Source organism: Pteropus vampyrus, unplaced genomic scaffold (assembly GCF_000151845.1).
Source record: "Pteropus vampyrus isolate Shadow unplaced genomic scaffold, Pvam_2.0 Scaffold17, whole genome shotgun sequence".
Taxonomy (NCBI): Eukaryota; Metazoa; Chordata; class Mammalia; order Chiroptera; family Pteropodidae; genus Pteropus; species Pteropus vampyrus.
In genome coordinates, this window is record NW_011888798.1 from 9,383,413 (window position 1) to 9,409,428 (window position 26,016).

Here is a 26,016-nt window from a genome sequence, read left to right on the forward strand (position 1 = left end):
TTACTCCCTGGTGGGGTCAGAAAAACAAATTTTTAGCTGGGGGTAGTGATGCTCAGATCATTACTGTGTTTTCAGATCAGATAAGCTAGTTATTTTTAATTACTGCTGGCATCATGGCAAACACACTTTGTGCTCTAGATTCACAAACATACTCAATATATCCGTGTTTTTTCATGGACCAAGGGTTTAAAACCCTAAGCTATATTCTCTGCTTTATAATATATAAAATAGCAGAAGTGGACAGAAGGTCATTAAGGGACCTCTGTCATTCCCAAAGAAGGGGCTGCTGGAGCTGCTAATACTGGTATAGGTAAGAAAAGTCCATTTTATTTGTAAAAGGACTATCTGCCCCTAAATGTGGTCTATGTTCTGGGAATAACCACAGCTAGGGCTGTGGGACATTTGAAGCTGTCCTTAAGAAGATTTAAAGTCTGGGTCAAATCACATCTTAAACGCCTCTTGTGTGTGCTTCCTCCTCTTTTCCATAGGTGAAATCAGATTCTAGAACAACAACAACAAAACAAGAAGGTGGTCTTGTGGGTGCTTGCTTCTTTTTTTTGTATTTTTTTTTTCTTGGAAATTTCATAACTATTCTCATGCGATTGTTAGTGAATAGGGGGATAGTGGTGGTGGTGGCTAAGCAATAGCCTGACTTAGCAATAGCTGACTTAGCAATAACCTCGCTCTGATTTCCTCCTACCCATTTCCTCTGGGTGGTCTTCAGCTCCTACAGGGTAAACCAAGGGTCTAAAGCAAAAATTTAGGTTTTAATGTACAGCATGGTAACTATAGTTAATATACTGTATTGTATATTTGAAAATTGCTAAAAGGACCTTAAAAGCAAGAAAAAGAATTTTGTAACTATGTAAGGTAAAAAATGTAAACTAGACTTATTGTGATCATTTTGCAATATATACAAATATTGAATCATTATGTTGTACACCTGAGGCAAATAAAATGTATGTCAATTATGCCTCAATTAAAAAAACAGTCAGGTTTATTAGGATTCCTTCTGCAAGAGTTAAAGAAAATATTCAGAGAATTGAAATAAACCATAGGGTTGTGGGGGGTTTTTTGGACTCTACCTCCGTGTATAATTGAATAACAATTCTTGCTGCAATGCTGGCTCTAATTACATTATGTTCCCCATCTCTGAGTCTCTATGGTCAAAAATAAAAAAAACTGAACAGGCCTTGGGAATGACTTTCAGGCCTCACTCTTACCTTTTCCTGTGTATGGCTCCTTAATCTGACATGGTTCAAAGGCAGGTTCAACTTCTGCTCCCAGAGTAATATTCATAATTGGGAGGCACCGGCTTTTGGGGAGGCCTAGGATTCCCAGGGAACAAGTGGGACTTTGCAAATACCCTGGAGTGAGTGAGCATCTGTGCCAGAGTCTGATAATACCCATCGCTCTTGAGCAATTAAGTAAACCCCTGGGCTGGGCTGGAAGCAAGCCAGGCTCTAGGCAAGTTGCAGATGGCAGACCCCTCCTCTCCACGCCCCCCGCCCCCAAACACATACCTTTTGGGTTTCCCAACACTTTGCCTGGCTAACAAATGGAAAGCTTTCTATAAAACATTTGAGCTAAACTGGACTTGGGTGCTCAATGTATTGGCTAAAAACACAAATTCTTTACCTAACCAATGTTCTATTTTTAGTTACATACTATGTTCATACTCAAAACTGTCTATAATTGATCGATATTAACTTTGAGAGAACAAAATGACACAAACCACACTGACGGGATTCACTCAGAGAAAGTGCTGCTTTGTAAAACATTTCTACAATGAGAGATTTACTGTCTTTCATCTTGTTTAAGTCTGAAATTGAAATCTTCAAGACAGGTTAAGTCTTTGATACTGACAATCATTTAAAAAGGTAATTTTAATTTACAAAAGACAAAGTGGGTCTATATTTGTAAACATTTATTCTCTTGAACTGAAAAAGGCTTGCATCAGCACACATTGTACAGCCTTGCAAATTACACAGAAATTGAAAAAAAGGTTCCTTGTTCATAAGTGCAATGAATCTTTGATGTCCAGTGATCCGCTGCAAACAATGAAAACAAATTTTAAACCACTTAAGAAGTTTCCAGCACTCATCAAATGTATTTCCTTAGGTGACAAAAAATCCACAAGGAGGGGAGGGGAATGCAAATAAGTGGCATTTAGTTATTGGAGGGACACTTAAAAAAATGTGGAAGTATTTTCCTGCCTAGAATGATTCCTATTCCCCTTTGAGTCTAAGTGGTTTAAGAGGCATTAAGAACATAATTTACTTTACACTTAATGTCCATACTACCTAAATGAATAAGGAAAGGACCCTATGAGGGAATTCTGTATTTTCTGGAAATTGTTTCTATGTTTAGAGATACAGGGGAAGAGTAATCTATTTGTGGGCTCTCCTTAGTCACTCCCTTCAGCCCCTCAAAAAGATAGCACATGGTTTTGACTTGGTTATTCTACTCCTGCATTCTTTTTCCCCCAAATTCTATGTTGGGTCACACTGTGCTGGCTGCAAAAAAGGAATACAGGTTGCAACTGGTTGTAATCATTTTGAAGAATAATTTGCTGTACAATAGAGCTTTGGATCTGATACAAGAATTCAGAAATATAAAACAAAATAACTATAAAAGTTAGGAGGCATTTGAACAGCATTTCCTCAGAAAAAGCTGCTAACTCTGTATCATTCTGATGTAAATTCTTACAGTCATTTGGGGTGAAGTGTGTATTTTTCCCCGTCTTTGCTGAACACTGGCCTGTCTTCAAAAGCAGTAACGCCATGACCACACATTCTAGGAGTCTCTATCATGTTAACAGAAGCTCCAAATACCAAGCCAATTAAAGATGGGAGAGGACAGGGGGAATCATAAAGGCCAAGGGTCCCAGGTGGCTCTGTTACTGAGAACTTGCCCTTTCCAAAATGTGAAAGTCATAGTGCTTCTTGCTTGTTCTCAGTTTAAACTTGTTAACTGAGTTAATTTGTTTCTTCAATGCATTCTGCGCAGCTGAAATGGAAGGGAATGTGGCTAAGACGGTGTATGTGGAGGCCAAGTCACTGGGTTTAGAGCGTTCAGAATTGACAGTGTTGTCCCCACTGCCACAGCAGAGGGGGTGACGACGCAACTGGGGCTGGGACTGGGGGTCGCGCAGCCACCGGATCTTGGCGCCAATTTTAAAGAGTTCCCCAAAAAGCTTCTCGGCTTCCATGCGAGTTATTCCATCTGGTAGTTCGGTAATTTCCAAGACCTTCCCAACAACTAGAATGGAAAAGGTGTAGAATTAATAATCCCTGTTACCAAAGAGGTAGGCAAAAAGTCCTGGAGACCCAAATGACATAGAAAATGACAAGGTATTCGAAAAACACTCAGATACACAAAACTGTAATTGTTATGGCCGTCTTTTAAATTATTCCTACTTTCCCCTTAGGCAAGAGATGTGTAGCTAATGATGCAAAACTACCCGACTTGTAGTCTTCACTGATAGTCGCACATACGAAATGCAGCACTGTAGCTTCTCTAAATGAGGCGCATAAATGACCCTGGGCAAACAGTTTCCTGAACTTCACGTTCCCATTGTAAAATAAAGATAATAGCACTTGCCCTAACCACCCCAAGGAAGCTGAATAGAAAGTTAAACTACATACAGCACTTTGCCATAGAAAGGTGATATATGTTGTTCATTCAGAGTACCTTCATCTGTGTGTTAGGACTCAGGCCTTTCTCAAAGACGACAGAGGCAAAGAGTTTCATTCTACCTGTTTCTCACACACTTCTTTTCCCTTTGGTCCCTTCGCCCCTCATAAATCTACCTGTACCTTACTATATACTCAAACCTGAAATAAGACAGGATTAAAAGAACATATTCAAGAACCCTACATTACAGACAGCATAATTTTCTATGACTTTTTGCAGGATTCTAGTAAGAGGAAAACTCATTTCTGTGCCGTGGTATAGTTTTAAAGACCACTGAACCTCTTGACAGTTTGTAGGACCACACCCATTTTGCCTCTCAGGGACACACCTGCTTCTCCTGCACCAAGGTCAGTGGATGCGGCTTTTTTAGCTTGTCTCCTTCCTCGGTTTCCATGTCTATTGCCAGACTGACCCTGAAAACCCACAAACAGATGAGAAGTAGGGTTAACAATACTGTTGTAACATTTAAACCCTTAACACCTAACCATATTTAGTCTGGGTTTTGTATTTCAGCAGGAAAAATTCAATTCCAGGCCTTGAAATTCTGCCTCCATGGCAATGACACTGCTGTCCCTCACTGTGACCAGCCACTTGCTGACCACCTTTTATAAGCAAGAGCGCCCAACACTCCGACCTCCACCTGGCTTTGGACAGCGCTGCTGAATCACTTCTCAGCCAGGCAGCACACCGCTTTCTCCTTTCCTCTGCTCTTGGCGGGGCCAGTGACGGCACTGGTAAATAAGCCTGACTGAGGCACATTTATACAGTGACCAGGGCACCCCACACTCAGCAACAGAAGTATGATATTCTGCCAACGATGCCTGGGAAGTCAGAAGGCTGATCGTCACACCTGTTGAGCTGGAATGTGTCCGTGCAGAACAGCAGGAGGGTTGTACTGCAGTGGTTGGCCAAGTAATGGATATCTGGCATCTCCTGAAAGTCGACAGAAACATTTTACATTTTTCTCTACTTAGTTATAAAGTACTTCCTGGAGTTTTCTAAACTATCTCACTTAAGATAAGCAGGGGAAACACATTTGGTAAAATAAAAAAGTATAGGTATTGACATTTTTTAAAAGAATGAAAAGTTCCATATAACTTTTAAAGAGCTAGGATAAACTTTTCAATGGACTAAGGACTAATAACAGTGGTTATGGAGGAGGGTAAGTGGTAGGAACTGGGTAGATGGGACAGGATGAACAGAAACTTCTCTATGTACCTTAATGTTCCATTGAAATCCACCAAAATAACTATGATACGCACTCCACCCATGTGAGATGCTAAAAACTGTGTTTTCTCTGATGATGAAAAAAACTTACATTTCAGGGGAAGGAAAAGACCCTGGAAAACCATTAAGCTCTCTATCTCCCCAAATTCACTATATGTGCACATATATGTGCATATATATGTGCATGTATATATTTACAAATACGCACGCAAACACTTTTACAGTCTTAACCAATGGGTATATATTTACATTCTAGGTCATGGGTCTTCTCTTAAGCAGTCTTTAGATGAAAGTTTGTATATATAATTTCAACTTGCTTAGAAAGAGTGGCAAGCATCCCCTTCCTAAATCAATAAATGCAGGGTAGTCAGAATGGAGATCTTTCAATTATTTTCTTTCACTCAGGAGTGCCTAAAATTATCACATGAAAAGGGCTTAATAAGTGTTAATTGAAAATACCTTGTCCTGGAGAAGAACATTTTCATTTGTTTTTATCTCATTTTATTTTAACTGTAAGCCCCCAAATTTAGCACATTCTCTATTTGGAGGAGGGTTATGGGTAGGTGAGAGGAAAACATCTTCAGGCAATCATATATTCATCTCCTTTTTCTCAAGAGTGCCGTAACAGAGAGGAGCGAGGCGTGCACTTCCTACCACTATACGGGGCTCTTTTCTGATGAACGCTGTGAAGGTGCCTGGGCAGCTCCCTGGCAGAATACATCCATGACATACTTGCCCCTTCCCAAGCATTGGCTGAAGGGCAGATATGACACGTGGCTTAGCACTGAGATCAGAAATGCAATGTGAAGCGTGAAGATGCATAAAAAACAGTGCAAAGAAGTTAGAATTAAATTTAGGTCTATGGAGAAGAACTCTTTACAAGTATGGAGATGACACTGTAGTTAGTGGTAACCAAAGACTCCTTATAGGCTATGCTGTGTGCTCCTCTTGGGGCATTCATACTAGATCAGGTATCTCAATATTACTATATTGCCATACAGTTTCAATCCATATCTTTCAATTTATTTTTTATAACACACCTTATCTTTCTAGATTATTAAAGCAACTGGCTTTATAGAAAATTGAGAAATACAGAATTACAAAGGAGAAAATAAAAATCACCCGAGTAATTTCAATACTTCTAATGTCTTGGTGTGTATCTTTTTGGTCTCTGTTCCATATATGTGTGCTCACACATGTGTGATATGTGTGTATTTAAGAATTCTTAAAAAACTGAGATATAATTAACATAAAACAAAATGCACATATTTAGTGTTGGGTTTGATAAATTCTAACAATTGTATTAGTCCATGTAACCATGACCTGAAAAGGATAATAAACATTTCTATTTCCTGAAAAGTTCTAAGTTCATTTCTAGTCAACTCCATATCCCATCCATACCATTATCTGATTTCTAATATCAAAGTTCAGTTTGCCTATAGTTGGATTTCATATAATTAGAATCATATAGTATGTCTTCTTTTTGTGTCTGTTTTTTTTTGCTTAACATAACTCTGAGATTCATCCATTTTATTGCATGTCAATTAGTTTGCTTTTGTTCATTTTCGTTGTTAAGTAGTATTCTATTGTAAGGATAAACTGAGATTTGTTTATCCAGTACCCGTTGGTGGACATTTGGGTCATATCCAGTTTGAACTATTATAATGTTCTTGTTTTCTTTTCTCTCTGGTAAATACCTAGGAGTGAAACTGCTACATTGTAAGGTAAGAGATTAACTTCATAAGAAATTGTTGAATCTTTTCTCAAGGTGGTTTTATCATTTTATACTCACACACCAATGTATGAGAATTTCAGTAGTTCTGTGTTGTCACCAACATTCTCTGTTGTTAGCCGTTTTGATTACAGCCATTCTAGTGGGGGCAAAGTGATGCTGAACATCTTTTCAAGGGCTTAATGGAAGCATTCTTTTTTGAAATGTCCATGTAACTTATATACATAACTATAGCAGTTTTTAAAATCACCTACCATACTGTGAATATTTCTCCTTTTAATGATTCTTTAAAATATGCTTTTTAGATAACTGCATAACATTCCTTAAATGGATATACCATAATCTAACTAATCTTGACTAATGGACATTTAGGTTGTTTTCTTTCATTCATTCATTCATTTTTTTTTTTTTGCTATAGAATAAACTCTTCTGTGCATAAATCATTGTGTGCATTGACTATATGCATTTGTCCTTACGATAAATTCTAGGAAACAAAATTAATAATTTTCATATTATTTTATAATCATCCACTTACGTATCTGTTCCTTCAACTAGACTGAGGATTGGTAAGGATGAGGGCTTCACCTTATTCATTTTTGTACATCAAGGGCACAATAAGTCCTCAATGTTTGTTGAATAAATTTTTGAATAAACTCTTGATATATATTACTCTAATGTAGAAGTTAGAAATATAGAGCAAATAAAAAAAACATTGCATGTTACTACTATAGAGGAATGAAGTCTAATTAAGGATAATAAGTTAAAGCCATTTTAACTGTCATGTAAGTACTTACTGAATGTAAGTTACTACTAAATTAATAATTAGAGGTGAAACATCTCTCTGCATATACTATTTTTTTTTTCTTATGATATATTTGAGAATGAGTATATAATAACAAACAAATATACCTGGGTGGAGGTGAAAATGTAGTCCTATGGAAAACTGAAAGGTAGCAGTACTAAGGTAAATCACAAAGTAACAGGGTCTTAAAATTCTATGACTAGTTTCATGCATACTTACCTTGCCCAGGAATAAAAGGTCTAGAAAACTGAGGTATGATGGAAAGTGGTGGTCCAGAAGGACGGACAGTTTTCAGGGTGGATAGCTGAGCTGGTGCTGGTGACTGAGCTGGTGAAGTAATGGGGCTGTTGAGTTGAGGGCTGTGCTGCAATTATAGGAAGAAAATGGGTCAGCATTTTCGTCAGGCTTTTTGCCAATTTCCTTTTGAACAAAAATTTTTATTATTTCTGATTACAAATATGTACTTGTTACACTATTACAATATACACTTGTTATTAAAAAATTAAAATAGAAATTTATAATGTCCTGCTCCCAAAATAAACACAACAGATTATTTCTATGCATATACATCTATATGTCTATGTTTTACAAAAATGGAAATAGACCATACATCTTATTTTTGAATCTTGCTTTTGTATCTTGACAATATTATAAATAATGCAAATAATTCAACTTCATAACTGTTAATATTTTATTATACTAACTTTATCTCTCTCTGTATAAACTATTATTTTTTATGACCTATTAGAGTTGTTCACAGCACTTCTCTATCCTTAAATAATTAGTGTCTATTTTCTAAAAAGAAAATTTTCTTACCTACATAACTACAGCAGAATTGTCAAAATTAGGCAATTAACAATACAGTAATACTAGAGAGCTTACTCAAATTTTGCCAATTGTCCCACAGATGTATTTTACAGCAAAAAAAAAAAAAGAATTTTTTTTCCCACTCCTAGTCCAAAATGCAATCTAGAATCAAGTGTTGCATTTAGTTCTCATGTCTCTTTTATCTTCTTTAATCTGGAACAGAGCTTCAGTCTTTCTTCCCTTTCATGGCTTTGACATTTTGAAGATCAGCTCCTGAAGGTCATTTTGAAGATAAGTTATTTTGTGGCATATTCCTCAATTTGGGTTTGCCTGCTTTTTTCTCATCAAAAAGTTCATGATATACATTTAGTGAGGGAATACCAGATAAATGATGTGTCCTTCTCAGTGCATCATATGAGAAGGCACATGCTGTCCATTTGTCATCACAGTATCAGTGATTTTTATTTTAACTGCTTGATTAAGGTGGTGTCTGCCAGATTTCTCCATTGTCAAGTTACTATTTTTTCCTTTTTAGTTTTAAGCGTCTCGTGGGGAGATCATATTATCTGCAAACAGAGAAAATTTTACTTCTTATCACTTTGAATGTCTTTTCTTTCTTTTTCTTGTCTAATTGCTCTGGGTAGAACTCCCAGTACAATGTTGCCTGGAGAAGGTACTTTGTACTTTGTATGATATCAATCTTTTAAAATTTATTGAGATAGTATATGACCTAACATATGGTCTATCCTAAAAAATGTTCCATGTGCCCCTGAGAAGAATATGTATGCTGCTGTTGTCTGGTAGAGTGTTCTGTATATGTTTGTTAGATCTAGTTGATTTATTGTGTTTAAATTCTCCATTTCCTTTGTTCTGTAAGGTTGTTCTACTCATTATTGAGAGTGGGGTATTAAAGTCTCCAACTACTATTTTAGAACTATTTCTCCCTTCAATTGTGTATTTTTGCTTCATATGTTTTGATGGCCTCTTATTAGGGGTGTAAGTGTTGATAATTGTCCTATCTTGTTGCTATATTGAAAATTTACTAATATATAATGTCCTCTGTATCTTGATAACTTTTTTGATCTAAAGTCTATTTTGTCTGTTATTAGCAAAACTATCCCTGCTCTCTTTTGGCTGTAATTTGCATGAAATATATCTTTTTGCATCCTTTTACTTTCAATCTATTTGGGTCTTTGGATCTACAGTGAGTCTCTTGTAGACAGCATATAGTAAAAGCATGTGTTGTCCCCACCCCTTTTGGTTTCTGGTGTCATAATATTACATTTTTATACATTGTGTGTCCCAAAACATAGACTAATAATTCTTTTAAGTGCATTAGTTTCTTAAATTATATATATAAAAAATGTGGAGTTACAAACCAAAGTTACAATAATACTACCTTTTAGATAAATGTTTTTTAAAAAGTATATTAGTCTCTTAAATCTTGTAGAAAGCAAAAAGTGGAGTTACAAATCACTGGTGTAATACCATTAGCTTTTATAATTGCTTGTGTGTTTGACTTAAATGAGTGCTTTATTTCTTCATATGGCTTTGTGTTACTGTCTTAGTATTCTTGCATTTCACTCTCCAGGACTCCTTTGAGAATTTCTTGCAGGTGAGGGCTCAGCTTTTGTTTATCTGGGAATTCTTAATTTTCCCTTCGGTTTTGAAGGACAGTTTTGTCTGGCGTAGTATCTTGGTTGACAGCCTTTTTTTCCTTTCAGCACTTTGAATATATTGGCCTGTTGACTCTGGTCTCCAAAGTTTCTGATGAGAAATCTGCTGATGATCTTTTTGAAGATCCCTTGTATGTGATTAAGTCATTCTTTTTTGCTATTTTAAACATTCTGTCTTTGTTTTTCGAAAGATTGATTATAATGTGTCTCAGTGTGGGTCTCACTGAGTTCACTTTAGAGTCTGTCAAGCTGCTTGACATACTTTATAGTTATGTCTTTTATTAAATTTGGGAAGTTTTCAGTTATAAGCACTTCAAATATTCTCTCTGGGACACCCACAATGTATATGCTGGTTCAACAGATGTCCCATAGGTCACTTAGGCTGTTTACTTTTCTCCATTCTTTTTTTCTGTACCTTCTTTAGCCTCTTTATTTTCTATTGTCCTATTTTTAAGTACTGATTCTTCCTTGCACCTGCTCAAATCTGCCACTGAATTCCTCTAGTGAATTTTTATCCATTTCAATGATTGTATTTTTGACTCTGGAATTATTTTTAGTTTCTTTTTTAGGTTTTCTATCTCTTTATTGGTAATTCCATTTTGTTCATACATTGTTTTCTTTCCTCATATCTTCCTTTAGTTCTTTGACCATCCTTAAGACAGCTGTTTTTAAGTCTTTGTCTAGGATATCTGACATAAGGTCTTTTTTAAAGGACAGTTTCTGTTTATTTTTTTCCTTTAAATGGGCCATAATTTTCTGTTTCTTTGTATACCTTGTGATTTCTTATTGAAAACTTGATATTTGAATCTAATAATCTGGTAACTGTGGAAATCAGATTCTCCCCTTTTCCCAAGGTTTGCTTTTCTTTTTCTTTTCTTTCCTTTTTCTTTTTCTTTTCTTTCCTTCCCTCCTTCTCTTCTTCCCTCCCTCCCTTCCTTCCTCATTGCTTTTGCTTACTGATTGTTGCAAGCTGTTTCTGTGCCAAGGGTCAGCCTGAGGTGTAACTCTAAGGTCTTCTCAGGGGTTCATTGAGTCTGTGCCTTTCCCTGGGCATATGCAGTCACTTTCTAATTATTCCAATATATTCAGTTGCTTTTGAAATCCTAGTCCTGAATGTCTTGCTCCCACAAGTGGTTAAAAGAGAAAAATGAAGGGAGGAAAAACAGCCTTTTAAATTCCCCAAAAGATGGAGAGGGAGAGGTTTGCAACAATGTAGGGAGGTGTAACAACAATAGCCACTGCCTCTTTGTCTACATCTCTGTGATCCGAAGCAGAAATCCAGGATCAAAACTTAAATCCTCTGTGTCTGGAGGACGGGGTCTTTTATGCTCACCCTGGCTCCTGCAAGCTGTTCTAGGAACATGTACACAGCCTATCATGGGGCTAGGGGTAGGAGATGAGTCGCTGCTACTGTGCTAAGAGTTGAAATAGACTGAAATTACTGCAATTTATTGCCTAAGCTTTTCCATGGCAGTTGCAAGCCTTCGATAGATTCTAGAGGTCCAAAACTGTTATATCAAGTAGATTCTAACAGTGCAATTATTTCTAGGTAGGGAGACAGATTCTTTGTGCTCCATACTCTACCATCTTCATAGAATCCTCTCTCCTCTAGTGATGATTTTTGGCTGGCGGTGATTTTCTAATTCCATCATTCCTAGCTTTTAGTGGAGAATGATATTTAGAAACTACCAGCTGGTGGTCGATGTATTCCATTCTTCTTAGTATATAGCATTTTCCTAAATGGTATAGTAATTTATTTAATCAGCTACCTACTGCTGAAAATCAATTCCAGCTTTTCAATGTTACAACAAGGAAGAAATATCCTTGTATACATATTCTTGTATACTTGCTCCACATATTTTACTGGTCCAGGTTCTAGAAGTGAATTTGTGGATAAAAGGCTATGGATCGTCTAGATTTTGAAAAATGTCACTAAACTGAACTCCAAAAAGTGTTGTATCAATTTACAGTACCACCAAGAGTGAACACGAGAGTTTGTAACTAGATATCTCTGCCAACACTACAGATTATTATTTTCCTAAATTTTCCCAATTATATAGATAAAACATAATTTTTACATATTTTTGTTTAATGCCCATTGGCCATTTGTTGTTTGTGAGCTAGCTTTTAAGTGATATTTGACTTTTTTATTCTGCTATAATTTTGTCATATGGATTGGGAATATTTTTTATCTTTTAAAAAATATTCCAAAAACCTTCTTATGCTGTAAACTTTCAAACATATTAAAGTGTAGATAGACAAGTATAATGAACTTCCACATAACATCATCCAATTTTGATTGTGGTTTCCTCTGCTTTCCCTCAACTAAAGCATTTATAGCAAATCTCTAATATCATAGCATTTTACTCGAAAATGTTTCTGTATATAAATATTTTTAACATAGAAAAACTATTGTCTTAAAAGTAAAACCATCATCATACTAAAAAGTTAACATATATAAATATCCTTTTTGCTCAGAAATGTCTTTTGATTGTTTAGTATCGAAGGAAGATCCATATGTTACATGTGAGTCTTTTTTAATCTACAACAGACTCAGCCTTCATTTCAAAATGCCACTTATCTGTTAAAGAAATGGGGTCAATGTGTCCAGTAAAATGTGGACATGGTTATCATACAAGTTTTTTTTTTTCTTCCTGGATTTTCTGTAAATTAATAGCTAGACTTAGAAACTTGATTAGATTTGGGTTCGATATTTTGTTGACAAGTACATCATAAGATACCATGTATTTCCTTTACACCACATCAGGAAACAAATAATGTTTGGCCGACCCACACTTAGTGATGCTGCAATTGATCAGTTGCTTCAAGCATCATCTGCCTGATCCATCCAGTTTAAAGTTCCCCATAAGCCTTTTCCTAATGTTTTTGGCATGTGTTGATGATTTTTCCTTGATCCATTTTTTCAATAGGATTCTAAGATAGTGATTTTAAATTCTACCATTGCTTTTATGTTTATTAATTGTATTTCTTCTAAAATAAAGAGTGTTCCCTCATCAACTTTCTGGTTACACTAAAATATAGTTTATGTGGAAAAAGTAGGATAACTGCGTCATTCTTTTTCTTTATTAAATTTTATTTTATTTAAAACATAATATATTTTATTTAACCCAAGATAACCAAAATATTTTTATTTCAACACACAATCAAATGAGAATTCTTAATGTTTCTTTATTAAATTTTAGATTTAACTGATCTGCTGATTCATATCCTAAAATTTTTTGAATATGCAAAAGTTTGGAAATAATATTTAAGTCCTGATATAAACTTTGAATAAAAAGAACATTCAAACTTCTTTACTAATCTGTTTGAGATTTCAAATTCAGTGTGAAGCCTTTTAGGTCAATCTTCAGTGACTAAAATATTTAAAGTTTTAAAATTAAGCACCTTACCTGAACAATATTGTCTACATTGCTAAACTCCACACACTTTTGTCCTCTCTGGTGATCACAGTAATATTTGTTTTGCTTCCACTGGGGGGGTGAGTGGGCACGAGACTGTGGATTGTTTGGTACATTGAGCTGCATCATCACCATTCCTCCACCAGGTGGTGGAGGTGGAACAGCTGAAAATGAGAATTAGGATACTGCAATCAGTATACGTTACCAAATGGCTGGTATCTTTAAATACCAAAATAATAGCCATAATTTTACATTTCTGAACAAAATGTTACTATTATATATGTAAGGCAGATTTAAACCCTAGTGCTTCTTGCTATAAGTGTTATGTGCCTAGAAAAGCATTAAAACTGACTCTGTAGACCTAAATATCTCACTTATCCTAAAGATTTAGGTCTATAGCTATTCAGAAAAGTCCAATTACCTACCACAGGAGCTAGTAGAGAGTAGCACAATTGAGACATGATCTATAAAAGTGCTTAATTTTTAAAATGAATTTTAAAATAGGCATTTTTTTTTTATAAATATACAAAGAAAAAATTAATATTCTACAGAAATTTTGAGCTACAGTAAAGTCATCTTTTAATTTCATGCTGTGGAAATGTATGGGACATGGTAATTAACAAAGCACAATTTTAGTACCCTGAAATGTCCTATGACTCTGGGAAAATTATTTAACTTCTTTTATTGTGTTTTCTCATCTGAAAATGGAGGCTAGGAAGATGTCCTTGGCAGACTTTAAAGAACTGTGATGATCACATGTATGTAAAATCACTTTGTTAACTGTACAGTAGGGACACGCAGACTACTGTATCTGTCTTCTTATCTGATTTGTTTCTCTTGTGTACCAGTACTGCAGAACTACCAGTATTAGGTGTGTATTTTGCTCGCCACTCTCCCCATTTCAGTGTAAGGTAAGGGGATTCTGTGCCCTGCCTACAGGGCTATAGTTTGCACTGCAGCAACTATGGTAGTTTCCAGTTCTCTAGAAACAGAATCAGCCTGACCTGGCTAGGGAAAGCACTGTTGACTGTTTAGGAACATTTAAATTCTCCTCAGCCGCAGCAGCCCATGCAGGATGCAGCCACTATTAGTCATTTATTTGACAATCATTTACTATTTCTGTTTCTCATAGACTACATGTATCAACAAACTATTACAATAAAATATGGTGTCATGATAAAAGGATTAAGACACTATGGAAGCAGAGATAAAGCAACAAACTCTTTCAAGAACTGGGGAAGCCTTTGTAGAAAAGGTAATTTTGAGTCAAAATTTAAGGATGAGCAAGATTTTGGCAAACAGCAGATGGTGGACAGGCATTTCAGGCAGAGGAACAGGAACAAAATATCTTTGGCATAAATAAGCACAGAAACGAAGTTCTGGGTGACTTTAGCAGATTAAGTATAAATAGGTGGCTTATTTGCTAGCGAGTTTATAGAGAGTCTACATACATTTTTTCATTCGGAGGAATGACATGAAGATACTTCTGTTTCAGGACAATAATTCTTGAACTGTCTGTACATGTGTTTGTGTGTTGGGGAGGAGAAAAGTTGGGTGAAGGGGAAACATGAAATAAGCAAAAACATTTAAGAGAGTACTGAAAATAAGACATGAAAAAAACTGACCAAAAGTAGCTGCAGTGGGGAAGGAGGTAGCAGATTTGAGGAAATGTTGACGGCACAAATGTGAAAGGGAACAAAGAGAGTTAATTATGACTTTGAACTTATAGTCCCTAGATAGGTGAGTTAAGGGATGCAAGAAGAGGGAGAAATATTAAATCTAAAATGTATTTGACACATTTGGCTAGCGATGTCTAGTAGGCAGCTAGCCAGATGGTCTTGTCTCAGCAGAAATAATATTTGGGAGGTGTTGGCAAAAAGCAGGCGAAGCTTAGGAGGTGGCTGGATTACCTAGGAAGAGCTTGAAGAGCAATGACATAGAACGTAGGAAAGGATCCCAGAGAACATCAGTATTTGTAAGGCAAGGAAGGAAGAAGAGCCTGAGGAGGAGAAACAGGACAGCAGTGTTGTGGTGCAGCAGCAGAAAAGGAAGAAGTGGACTGGCTGAACCTGTTAACTTTGATTTTCCTAATACCCTAAATATCCTGGGGATATCTCAGCACCACAACAAGTTAAAAACCGTTTTCTAGAAATGGCTACAGAACTTAGTTATTTCTCAAGGGGACAAACCATTACTTTTTTTGTTCAAGTATATATTCATACCTGCACACTGGTGGCTATGAAGCTGCTGAGAACTGCATGGTGAAGTAGTTCGAGGAAACTGTACTTGTTCTGATCCTGGATGTTGCAAGTAACCTACTGATGAGCTATGGGGGGAAAAAAATCAAACACACACAAAAACACAGCACAATGAGATGGAGATGACTGTAAAAATACTTTGAACAAACAGTCCTGCAAAGTTATTTTAATGAAGTTATTTTTCAAACTGATTAGCAGTAAAAGTCAAATGTAACTCTCTTCTCTGTGAGTGGCAAATAATTACCTTTTAGATAAAAATCACTATGTTTATGGAAATAATACCAATTTTTTAAAATAAAGAAAAAACTAAATCCATTGATCTTACTCTTTTCCAACTTATTCTAAATGTGCTTTTGTATTACTCAAATAATTATTTAAAAAAGAAAAATAATTCACAAATTTTACAAAATAAAAAGGTAATTTATTTGGATTTCACAAAGTTATATTTTAGAAAAGAGAATCTGCAGTTTGACGAGACTCAAAAAAAATATTGCTTAAAAAATGTACTATCCAAGAATAAAGGAAAATAGAACATGATTTTGACATATTCTAACATAAATATCGACAAAAATTAAAAAAGGCTGTTAGTGTAAAACCATTAAGTCACTGAGACTCTAAAATACAATTCGTCATAATATGTCTTTAAAGTTTTATCTTTTTAGCAAATTCTTTCAGGAAAATAGTTTCAAATCAGAGCACAATACTATTAATTCTTTCTGGGAATTCTCAAGTAATCAGAAATCTTATTTTATATATAAAACCCTATTAGTTACCAGTCTTTTTTTCATCATTTAAATAAACTTTCTTTACATAGTATTAATTCTTAAGCTAGCTTTAGCAACTTTTTACACTCATGTCTCATATAACTGCACTAAAAATATTACGTTAGATCCAACTACTGAATTATAGAGACTATAGGAAGACATGTTAAACACCACCATGATGATACAATTAGGAAGTCCAGACTATGGGACACTCTATAAGACAAATGTGTAAAAACATAAGCAATATTTGTGGGGTAGCTGGAAATAAATATACCAACTGATTATCTGACATAATTAAGAAATTAACTGTTATATTTTTTAAGGTGTAAAATATAATTGTGTAGGTTTTTAAAACACCTTTTAGGTATACCTAAACTGAAATACAGATGAATGAAATTATATGATATCTGAATTTCAAAATAATTCAGGAGAAGGATGAAATAGAAGTTTAGATGCAAGAGATTAGTCAGATAATAACTGTAGAAGCTAAGTGATGGCTATATAAAGATTCAGCACTTTTGTTTACATTTATTTAAAAATGTCCACGATAAAAAATTTTAAAATGATTCTCTAATTCAGGGTGCGAATTCTTCAATTAATAAGAATTTAATAGAGTTTTATTGATTTTTAGTGGCACTAACTCAGCGTGGTTCAATAAAATAGAAAAAAGAAAGAAACGTAAAGGGAAGATTTCATAAAAAGTGGTTTTGGACCACATGATAAAAATATAAAAATAGTAATTTCTGAAATTGATGTTAATTATGATCAGAATGCATTTATATGAGTATTAGCTACCTGTGGAATAAAGCTTAAGACATGGTCTGTAAATGTGCCATTACTTGGGAGAATATATAAAGTTTCACCATAAGGTTAAGGGATTTTTAGGTTCTGTTCTAACTGGGATAAAATGACCCTAGACTACGAAGTGCCCCTCACCCTGATCTTGTTTACTAAGCACATTCTAATGACTTACTCAAGTTCTGAGGCACAAGGGTGACAGGAAGCCACTCTGAATAGGAACAAGAATATTCAGGTCACCAAAATGAGTGATATATCCCATACCACTGAACTATAAATTGTTATTCCAGTTTACCACTACAGTGGATTTTAGTTTTATAATTAACATAAGTTGGTTTTCTAGCACTAGATCATCCCTTAGGTAAATGAATTACAAAACTGAGTTCCAAGACTCTACTAACCTCCCCCAACAGACAAAAAGACACGTCAAGGGACACAGAGTGGGCAATAAATCTCTTAAATGCTCTATTTTCTATTATCATCTAATTTGCCTTCTATAAAGACAGAACTATAATGCATTAGAAAGAAGAAAAGCATAAGAGTAAGCTTTTAAATATCACTTTCACTTTAAAGCATAAATACTTATAATACCAAAAAGATAGTAACTTCAAAAATTTCTCCTTTGGAAGACAGGATAGTAATAGAAAAAAGGGGACATAGTAAAGTAAAACACTAGGCCTAATCCTTGAAAAAGTTCATATTCTACCCTTGAACAAGAAAAAAAAAAATGCCAATCTCATGAACCTATTTGATCCCAAACTTCCTGAAAAGTCCTGGCTTAAAACTATGAATGTGTAAATTAAAACTAATTAATGATATAAACATCAAGACATTATGAAACGTAACTGCAACAAAAATTAGTCTTGCCACTTTACCAATTGTTTTGCCATACTTTTTAGGAGCTACAGCTTCTCAGTGCATAGAACAGCCAATCAAACTGCTGCAAAATGCCTCCACAGGATCAATTAATAAGAATTGAGAAAAAACTCGTTTCTTCTTCTGAGTTTTTTATAATGTTCGCCTTAATCCTATAATGTTCTATGATAATTCACAGGCAGAAATTCCCTTTTCCTCCCGTCACTTATTTCCTCATTTTTACTGTACTGTGGAATCAAAGCTATGATGAAAAAAATGATAAATGCATTACATATTTTTAAAATCAGAAATCTACTGTAGTCTAGCAAAGTATGAAAAATTTAAAAAAAAGTCATGACCCTTTATGAATGCTTAAAATTGGCCTTTTAAGGGGCAGTATTGAGCCATTTTGATTAGATTATGGTAATCTACCTGATATACCACAGTATGAGTGAAAATTAATGCTTGGTAGTAAGATATAATTCACTAGACATTCTTGCAAATTCAAGTGATGTTAAACTGCTACTTTAATAGCTTTTGACATTTAATATCTAGTGAAAAGCACCAAGAATTTGGGTGTCAGATGGCAGCACAGGTTTGAGTTCCAACTCCACTTATTTGTCATGAGTCTGAATACACTATTTGAATGTCAGCTCTCTCATCAATAAACAAGTGATTAACACCTGTCTTACCACATTATGATAAAAGACTTGGACAAATAATTCAAAATACAAATAATCCAACAAAAAATATAAAAATTCATTAATAATCAGAGAGTCAAATTAAAATGAGGTATGTCACTATTTATGAAACATGAAAACAATGAAAATGAGTCAGTATCCACTTGGTCAAAATGTACCAAGGACCTTAAAAAATCGTATCTTTTGACCTATTAGTTCCCCTCTAAGGACTCTATGCTAAAGAAGAAATTCAACTTGCCCACAAAATGGTTCAATAAAATGGAAAAAATGGATAAGACCTACATGTTTTGCAATAGGCTAAATATTTTATTGCATTGTCATAAAACTGAAGTGTGATCATTAAAAATTATATTTACAAAGAAAAATTTAATGACATGAAAAAAGCACTACACCTAATGAACAAAATATATCCAGTAGGATCTCAACTATGTTAAAACTATATAAGAAAAAAAAAAAAAACAAAAAAAATGTGAGCAAGACAACAGCAGTCAACTTAGGGTCGTGAAATATGGCTGATTCTTGATAATTTATACTTTTTTGTATTTTCCAGAAAGGCATACATGCATTTGGTAATAATAAAAAATAAAAATTGCTTGAAAAGTTCTACTTTTAAATGTCATATCAGGGATTTAATTTCAACTAATAATCTGAATCTCCTTCAGAAATCTTTAGCAGATGTCAGAGTGTGGCTAGGAGACAGTTCTACTGATTTCCTGCAATTAATTTAATCCCTCAATTAATTTAAGGATCAGATGCTCAGACAGGCTTGCTCCTCTGGAAAATATTAGCTTTCTGCTTTACAAACTTTTTGCAAGTCAAGGTGATTTCTGCCTTATGTATTTCTGCAATGAGGGTATCTATTTAGGGCAATATAAACTCTTTTAACTAATTAGAATTTGACCAAACTGCATGCTCAATTAATGATATTAAATGTCGAATAAAACTTTCATTGCACAATATTTTGGGTTTTTCCTGAAATATAAATGGACTTTTTTTCCTGGGCTTTCCTGTTAAATGCTCATTATTTATAGAAATATTCATTTACAGTTCATCTGGTCCCAAATGTAAAATATTTTAAAAAATCAAATAGATTAAAAAACAGTAAATATATAAAAGACAAAAATAAAAAAGAAGTAAGGACATTTGAGATAAGATTGTTGCTTTCATTGAGCACTGAATCTAGCTTTGTGTTTCTTGGCAGCTAAGATAAAATGGTGAACCCAGAGGATTATACAACTCTGCCAGGATGATTAAGAAGCAAGCATTTAAGCTTCTGGCAGGTGGTGGATTACAGACATTTCCTAATTGTAGTCTATGATGAATTTAAATCATGTAGTTAATTATAGTCTTTTGATACGAGATATAAACACAGTTCATATTTTACTAGGAAACTTAGGAGCTGGGGTGGAAATCCTGCCTGAAGAGAGGATTATTTCCTACTAGATAAACGCAGAAGTGCCTGCAGTAAGTGCTAATGTTTTCCTTAAAAATGAACTTTGTATTTTTCAAATACTTATATGAGTCTCTAGGGTCTATATTACACATTTCACATAAAAGATTATAACTTCATTAGCTCACTGAAGTGCTGGAAAACATCTGCCAAACAATATTTTTATTTTAGTTTTAGTCCCAACCTGCTCTTTTTGGCAATAATCTAGCTACTTATTAAGTCTGCTCCTTGAGTGACACCATAAAATTGCCACTGGCATCGAAGGCAGTACTTACATACCTGTATGATAAAGGCAAAGAACATGCATCTAATCCCCCAAACTGCTTTACCAAATCTTTTAAATATAATTTCAAAAGACAGGATGCCAGAATACCATAATTTCATATTTTTAAAATCAAAATTTTACCTATTCAATATTAACTTCTGGCATGACACAGCATGAGTTTTATTGACCTGCACCCCAGTGAAACTAGTGAAAACTATAAAAATGTAACTACTTAAAGCCACTGGAAATGATCGTTAAGGATGGACAGCAAATAAGAACATCTATAAAAACCTGGTAAGAAAGGTGAGTCTGGTTTTTCAAACCGAGACTGCTTCCTCTTGCCCCCTCCCAACTTTAGTGAGGTACAAGGTCTACTCCAGACAAGTGTAGCCAAGAACACAGAGCTCCCTCTCCCTGCAGCACCAAGGTAAAGGGTTTTCTTCCTAGGAGAAGTGGTATGTCAGCTCTCTCATCCTGTTCCCAGGTACCTACTGCTGAAGCTAAATCCAGGGTGAGTGAGGTTGATAGGTGGGAATTGCTTTCCTTCAACCTCCGTTTGTGGGTATGACATGCTGAGAATACTGAGGGCCTGACCTGATCACTTGTGCCTCAGTTCCTGAAGTGGTGATTCCATGTCAGAAGAGGTAAGCTGAGGACCCTAGGCTGTGGTCCCCTTAACCTCCACCAAATGCTCAGGTCATAGGAGAGGGTGTCACTTTGAGAGCTTACCATTGTCCACATTCCCAGTTCCAGATACCTGGCTCAGAGGAGAAAAGAGGCCATAAAACAGATAGCATTTAATGTCTTCTCTTCTCGAAAGGATTGTCTTCAATTCCAACAGAAGAGGTCAGAAGTTCAAGCTTATGGGTGCTCTCAAGAACAGTACAGGTTGTGATAAAGACAACTGGGAGGAGAGACTCAAGATTTTGGCTAAACAGTAGGCCTGCTAATTTGGTGGGAACCAGGTAAAAAGACAGATAAAAGGAGCCTTCCTGAGGTCAGAACAAAAACAAAACATTAACCCCAGAAACTTCTTTCAAATGAGCCAGATTTTAACTGGATTTCTTTGCAGAGCAATTTATGAACCAGGGCATTCTTAAAAACAATAGGGCAATCAGCTGGCAGTTAGTGGAGTTTAACAGTTGGGTTCTGTCAAGAAAGAGAGAGGGACAGGGTTCTGCCAAAACCACTGTCATCCCAGGATGACTGTGAGAATACCTAAAGCTTTCCTTGCTTGAGAACAACATCAGAGGTTGAACACTTGGTGGTGGTGATGGTGGTGCAGGGGAAGGGAGGTTTAAATAGACTTCAGTAAAATAATCCAGTCAGTCTCTATAAACAAATAAGAGAACAGCAGCAAGTACCCAGAGTTACTACAATATATTACTCAAAATGTCCAATTAAAACAAATTACAAAGGATGCAAAGAAACAGGTAAGTATGACCCATACATTAAATAAAAGCAGGGAACAGAAACTACCTGTGAGAAAGAACAGATACTCACATTTATCAGAAAAAGACCATAAAGTAGCCATTATAAGCATATTTATAGAACCAAAGGAAACCATGATTAAGGCAGTAAAGAAGGAATGTTAACAATGTCTCATTAACAGAGAATATTAATAAAGACAGAAATTATCTATCTTGAACTGACACAGATTATGTAAGCTGAAGAACAGAGAGGTGAAAAAAAAAACATGGAGAGAAAAAACAGCCTCGGAGAAATGTGGAAGATCATTAAATACACCAACTGTATAATGGTATTATCAAAAGGAAGAGAAAGGAGCAGAAAAAAGTATTTCAAGAAATAAAGGCTGAAAACATCCCCAGTTTATTGAAAAACAATAACCTACTCATCCAGGAGCCTCAGTGAACTCTGAGCAGGTTAAAAGCAAAGAAATCCAAAGAGATATCATACGGCTACCTGAGCAGAGTAATACAACCAGTACAGGTAATTATGTAACTGTAAAAGACAGTAGAAATGCACATTTTCCTCTTTATTTCTAGCTGATTTAAAAAGCAACTATGAAAATAATATGTATATAATGTAATGAGCCTATAATATATAGAAATATAATGTATTTGCCAATAATAGTACAAAGGAGGTAGGTGGAAGCAAAACTGTATTGGGCTAACAAAACAAAATGCCTACAGATCATAAGGTAATAATTATAACAATTTTTTGTTTGTAACATTAATATGTATAACAATAACACCACAAAAAGCATGAAGAGAATATAGCTATATAAGAGTAACTTTTCTATATATTACTAGAATTAAGCTGGTATAAATTAGCAGCTGATTTGGGTAAGTTAAAATGTATACAGTACATCCTAGAGAAACTCAAAATACTCAAAAAAGTAAAAAAATCATTAAAGAAATTAAAATGCTACATTAGAAAATATTTGCTTAATGCAAAAGAAAACAGGAAAAGGAGGAATAAAACACATGAAATAGAAAACAAAAAGCAAAATGGCAGACATAAGTCAACATCATCAATAATTAACATTAAATGTAAATGGATTAAACAATTCAATCAAAAGACAGATTGTCAGAAGGGTAAGAAATAATCCAATTATATGTTGTCCACAGGAGATTTAAAGTAAAAGAACAGAAAAAGATACATCATGTGAACAGTAACCATAAGAAAACTAGAGTATTTGTTAATGTCAGACAAACTAGATTTTAAAACAAAAAATTTTTGAGAGATAAAGAAAACATTTCATAATGAAAAAGAGTCAATAATAAAAATAAAAGTTATGAACATATCATCCCCTAATAAAGAAGCACCAAAATACCTGAAGCAAACATTGATGGAAATGGAGAAATAGACAATTCAATGATAACTGGATACTTCAATAATGAACAGAACAACAACAAGGAAACAGAAGACGTGGACAACACTTTAAGACAATCAGACCAAAACGACATCTACAAAACACTTCATTCAACAAGAAAGTACACAATCTTTTCAAGTGCACAAAAAACACTGTCCAGGCGATAAAACACAACTTAAAAACTTAAAAAAATAGAAATAATACAAAGTATTTTTTTCAAACACAATGGAATGAAATTAAAAATCAATAGCAGAAAAAAATTTGAGACAATTAAACAACACAATTCTAAACCACCAATAGATCAAAGAGAAAAATCAAAAGAGAAACCAGAAAATACTTTGAGATGAATGAAAATAAAGATACGACAAACCAAAACTTATGGGATGCAGATGTAGTAGTGCTCAGAAGGAAACTTATAGTTGTAAATGACTATATTAAGGAAGGAAGATCTTAAATCAATAACCTACACTTTCATCTTAAGACATTGGGGGTGGGTGAAGCAAACCAAGCCTAAAGCAAGTAGAGGAAAGTAAATAATAAAGATTACAATGAAAATAAACAAAGTAGAGAAGAGAAAAACAAGAGAAAAAGTAATTAAAGCCAAAAGCTGGTGCACTGAATAGAGCGACAAAACTGACAAACATTTTGTTAGACTGACCAAGAAAAAAAAATAAGAAAACTAAAGTTATTAGAAACAGCAACAAAGAGGGGAGATTTTTATTGACTCTACAGAAATAAAAAGGATAATAAAGGAACACTATAGAGGCAACCAAAATGGCGTAGATGATAGAGGCTCTGTTCATTCCTCTGGCGACCAAATCAAAGTTGTGACGGAAACAAGGAGCAGCAGCAAGGAAAAATTGCCTGGGATCTAGATGAACAAGCCATACCACTAGAGAGAAATCCAAGAAAGCACCCTGCAACAGCAGAAGGTAGGATGGGACAAGGACGTGGAACTGCCTGGTCCCAGCAGCTGAGTGAGATGGAGGCTGTGGCAGCGGCAGAAGCCTCTTAAAGGGGCCGGGTCCGTGAGCGGATTTTCGCGTTGACGGACCTGTTCACTCTGAGCACCAGTGCTGACTAGGCTACAGGGAGACACTATCAGAGTGAGGGGCTAGGGGAGACTCGCCCTATACAGAAGTGCCAGTGGTATCCATTGTTCCCTGTTGAGCCCTCCCTACTCTCAGTGTGGGGACACAGCGCTACCATTACTGTAAGGTCATTAGACTGGATAACAGAGGTCGCTCTGCCCAGAGGATTCCCTGAAACCCCACCGCCCCCAATGTGCAGCCCCACCCAAGCCACATCCAGGTGTGTCCTCAGCGAGTCAGGTGTTCCTTGCTGAGCAGCACGTAGACTCACCCTGGAGGCAGCTGGCCTCGGTTTCTGGCGTGGCCTTTTGAGGCAACTATAAGCACAGCATCTGTGGATTGCTTGCTGAATCTTAACAGGTGGCCCTGGAGGGGGAGAGACTTGGGCTAAGTTTGGCATGTAGCTGAGCCCCTCTCAAGACTGTGCTATTGGTTACCTACTTCACAAATCTATGCTAATAAGACCAGGAGACTTAGGAGCTTTGTTTAGTACACAGAAACAGACACGGAAAGGCAGCCAAAATGGGAGGACAAAAAAACAGAAACCCTATGAGAGAACAGAACAGATATCCAGATATTATGGAGTCAAGTAATCTAACAGATGCAGAGCTCAAAACACTGGTTATAAAGATGCTCAATGAACTTTTGGTTAAATTCAGTGAGAACTTCAACAAAGAGACAAAATATATAAAAATGGAAATGGCAATTATAAAAGAGAACCAGTCTGAAATGAAAAACACATTATCTGAGATGAGAAGTATATTAAATGGAATAAACAAAAGAATAAACAAAATGAATAAAGAAAAGGATCAAATGTCCTATCTAGAGGACAGGAAAGCCAAGGACACTCAGTCAGAATGGCGACAAGAGTTAAGATGCCAAGACTATAAAAATAATTTAAGGAGCATATGGGACACTATAAGGGTCCAAATATCTGCCTGATCAGCATAACTGAAGAAAATCAAGATGTTGAACAGCTGTTTGAAGAAATAATGATGGAAAACTTCCCTAACCTGGTGAAGGAAATGGACATAAAACCCCAGGAAGCTCAGAAAATTACAAACATCAGGGATCCAAAGAGGCCCACACCAAGACACATCATAATTAAAATGCCAAAGGTTAAATACAAAGAAAGAATATTGAAAGCAGCAAGAGAAAAACAGATAGTTACTTATAAGGGAACACCCTTAAGACTAGCAGCTGATTTCTCCAAAGAAACTATTCAGGACAGAAGGGCTTGGCAAATAATATTTGACAGGATGAAGACCCAGGATCTGCAAGCAAGAATACTTTATCCAGCAAAGCAATCATTTAGAGTTGAAGGACAGATAAAGAGCTTCCCAGACAAAAATAATCTAAAAGAATTTATCACCACCAAGCCAGAATTCCAGGTAATGTTGGAGGGACTTCTTTAAGAAGAAAATATATTTATCAAAAACAGGAATAAAGAATGGTAACAACTACATTCCTATCAATAAGTACCTCAAATGGAAAAGAATTAAGTGCTCCAACTAAAAGAGTGGATGAATGGAAAGGAAAACAAGACCCCTACATGTTGCCTGTAAGAGACTTCAGATTAAGAGACGCAGACTAAAAGGACGGGGATGGAAAAAGATATTGCTTTGATGGACCTAGAAAG

At 35.4% G+C, this 26,016-nt stretch overlaps 1 protein-coding gene across 19 annotated transcripts in view; it reads right to left on the reverse strand.

Annotated features, from left to right (window-relative positions):
* Positions 1–1,910: 1,910 nt before the first annotated feature.
* R3HDM1 (R3H domain containing 1) overlaps positions 1,911–26,016 on the reverse strand; it is a 171,153-nt gene continuing 147,047 nt past the window's right edge. For all 19 annotated transcript variants that reach the window (XM_023527497.1, XM_023527496.1, XM_011354484.2 and 16 more), the window contains 6 exons: positions 15,582–15,685; positions 13,351–13,523; positions 7,677–7,821; positions 4,547–4,629; positions 4,025–4,109; positions 1,911–3,261 (listed from right to left, as the gene is read on the reverse strand). In XM_023527497.1, the coding sequence (XP_023383265.1) occupies positions 2,900–3,261; positions 4,025–4,109; positions 4,547–4,629; positions 7,677–7,821; positions 13,351–13,523; positions 15,582–15,685 (952 nt within the window). In that variant the 3' untranslated portion in view covers positions 1,911–2,899. The remainder of the gene's footprint in view (positions 3,262–4,024; positions 4,110–4,546; positions 4,630–7,676; positions 7,822–13,350; positions 13,524–15,581; positions 15,686–26,016) is intronic.